Source organism: Schistosoma haematobium, chromosome 1, assembly GCF_000699445.3.
Source record: "Schistosoma haematobium chromosome 1, whole genome shotgun sequence".
Classification (NCBI taxonomy): Eukaryota; Metazoa; Platyhelminthes; class Trematoda; order Strigeidida; family Schistosomatidae; genus Schistosoma; species Schistosoma haematobium.
Window position 1 is genome coordinate 39,435,498 of NC_067196.1, and position 2,865 is coordinate 39,438,362.

The 2,865-nt window shown below is 39.8% G+C and overlaps 1 protein-coding gene across 1 annotated transcript; it reads right to left on the minus strand.

The window, feature by feature from the left end:
- Window positions 1-809: 809 nt before the first annotated feature.
- Window positions 810-1,940, minus strand: ADK2 (Adenylate kinase 2). Its single transcript, XM_051218475.1, has 2 exons — window positions 1,416-1,940; window positions 810-1,380 (listed from the first exon to the last, which is right to left on the minus strand). Exons 1-2 carry the CDS (start codon window positions 1,914-1,916, stop codon window positions 823-825), a joined length of 1,059 nt encoding a protein of 352 aa, XP_051074019.1. The 5' UTR covers window positions 1,917-1,940; the 3' UTR covers window positions 810-822.
- Window positions 1,941-2,865: the final 925 nt, after the last annotated feature.

Below are 2,865 nucleotides of genomic sequence, written 5' to 3' on the forward strand. Positions count from 1 at the left end.
ATATACAATCCTCCCAATAGTCGGACTAGCGTGTTCCTACAGTATATTGATCGACACAGGTTCATATCTCGTGAAACTTAAGGTTTCCCATTGTTATGTACACAGATTCGCTCTAACTATGGGACGCTAGGCACGCATTATCCCGATGACACATATTTCACGAGCTACACGAACCCACATCAAGAAACTGTACATCCTTCTTAGATAGTGTCTGCCACCGGACTTGAGACTTTGTCACACCTAGAAAATATTTGTTGCAAGTGATTAGTTTATTCACAGATCTCCCTTAACCACAACTACTTTCAGTTATCGGTGACGAAATACTGAATGGAAAAGCGAAAGATTCCAATTCACGACAAGTATGCCTCACTGCCCCGCTTTTTGGTGTACGACTTCGGAAGGTAACTTAAGTGCACAAGATAACACCCTAATGTAGATTTCTGTTATTCCCGATGACTCAGATGCTATCGCAGAGGAAGTTCGCAACTATATGAACCGTTACGACTACGTAATAACATCGGGGGGTATAGGTTCTACTCACGATGATGTGACATATGAAGGTGTTGCAAAGGCACTAAATGAAAAGATTATCATTCATCCAAAGTTCTTACAAACCCTCAGGAGACTATCAGAACCGAATATGATTTCCTCTTCAGACCCCATAACCAAACTTGCCAAAATACCGGAGTCATCTGAATTACTATATGCAACAGGAATCCAGGTGGATAGTGAAAGTTCTTATCCCATTGACAAAGTGAAGAATATCTACATGCTCATTTAATGTATGGCACTAGAAATAACCAAGGCAATTTCAATTTCTCTCTATTTGTTTATTTTTAACAAATAAGAATCTCTGGAACCTAAGGAAAAGCCAGATCTGCATATAATATACGTTGCAGCTCTCACAGCTGAGTGCAGTGAAGTGACCATTGGTTTACCACGTATATAATCTGCAACAAATCCGGCAGCAAACGCATCTCCAGCACCATTTGTATCGATTATTTGATCGTCTGCAAACTGCTCCACCATAAATTGATGGATTTCTGAATCAAAAGAGTCTGTGTATACCAAAGGGTTTTTTCCTCGTGTTATGATGACCAGTCGTTTACGCTTTTCTCCATCAGCAAACGGTAAGTCAGCTATATACCGGGCTGTTGCATGAACAGTTCCATCAAGGAGACCGTGGACCTCTCCGTAAGCTTCAGCTTCAGATTCATTTCCAAAGACAATACCTGAGTAGGATATCATTTCATCTACTTCTTTAGTATTAAACTGAGATAGAAAAGGAGCACTGAGATTGAAACAGAACAACTTTTTATTCTCCAGAGAATGTTTGGCTACTTTCAGCATACCTTCATAACAGGTATTTATTACGAAACCCTTGAAAATAACTAGATAACACAGTTTAAACTTACTGCAATATAATACACTTGTGCTTTTTCCACAAGACTCCAAACATGTGGTTGTTCAATGTGGGCCAATGAAAGACCACACGCTGCTCCCAAGTAGGTAACCATACTACGTAATTTTTCGCTGACTAGGACTGCTACCTTTCCGGTCATAAGCGGTTCCGTCGCGATTTGGAATTCGGTTATTAAGTCCAACCCTGAACAATCATTCTTAATATATTTCCCTTGTATGTCGGCACCTATGCATCCGACGTACGAACACACAAATGGTTTTTGAAGTATCCACTGAATCATCTTGACTGTGTTTAATGTAGCTCCTCCAGCAATATAATTCAACCCTTTTTTCTTTTCAATTTCGTCGTAAATAGTCATGTGTTTTTCTTCAGCTAGTACAACGTTGTCTTTCTTAAGATTGTATTTTCGATACATATAGTCGTCAGCGTCTACAATGATATCTAACAACGGATTCCCCATCCCGAAAACATAACCTTCCGGAAGATCGTACATTTCACACAGCTCCACTTTCAAAGTATGCGGTTTACTCCAGCGAATCAATATATGTTGATTTCCAGCCAATTGGCGTGTGGTATGATTTCTGTGGAATTTGATTTGCTGTTTCTAGGCCATTACATTGTCCAACGTTGGAAGAGCATTGGGTGGTATAGAAAATGCTGTGCCAAAAACTCTGTGGGTGTTTAGGCGGGCTTAACGTTTGATTGGTTTGTCGGTCACAAGGAATACCATAATTTATTGACGACCTTTGAGCGACTCTAAAGTAACCTTAAGAGTTTCAACCTACTTACTAGATCCAAATGTGACGAATTAGATTCATGGTTTACAGGTGGACGTTAGGTTTAAGAATTGGATTTAGAGTTTACTTCACTAACTGCCAAAACGCTATTTAGCCAACTGATTGAGTGAATTTCGCGCGAAATCCTGGAGTAGTTATCCCTAATCCGATTGACTTGTCTCTAAATTGTGGTTTCGCAGCGGAATTATTGAGATTATTATGGATGGTGCTTGTGTCATCTAGCTTCCATCTATTTCATTTTCTAAGACTATGAAGTTTGCACTTTGTAATTGGTTGAGCTTACCTGTAAGAGTTCGTCTAATGTATACCAAACGGATATGACGGCAGTGATACTGCTGTATCATGTTCGACACTCGCACTCACAAGTGCGCTTACTTCGAAAGGTCTTCCACTGTCAATCATGAACATCGATTCAGTGTTTTTGTATTCCACAGACATAATTCATCTTTTTCACTTAGTGAGAAAAGAACAAATGGCGTGAAATTTCTTTTCAGTTTTTCTTCGTTGCTCTTGTAATGTTAACGTGCTAAGCATTTAAACGTCAGCCAACATTGCGTATTCATTTTCGTTGGACAATCGTGGAAAACGGGGGGTCACTGAACGGCTGTTTTGTCTTTAAAAATGAGCACCCGTGACCCTGTCAAA

Bases quoted from the DNA above. Each gene is read 5' to 3' on its own strand.
- ADK2 (XM_051218475.1), bottom strand. From the start codon at position 1,916: ATGTACGATCTTCCGGAAGGTTATGTTTTCGGGATGGGGAATCCGTTG. The intron at 1,381-1,415 runs GTAAGTTTAAAC...GTTATTTTCAAG, and splicing joins CACAAGTGTATTATATTGCA to GGTTTCGTAATAAATACCTG.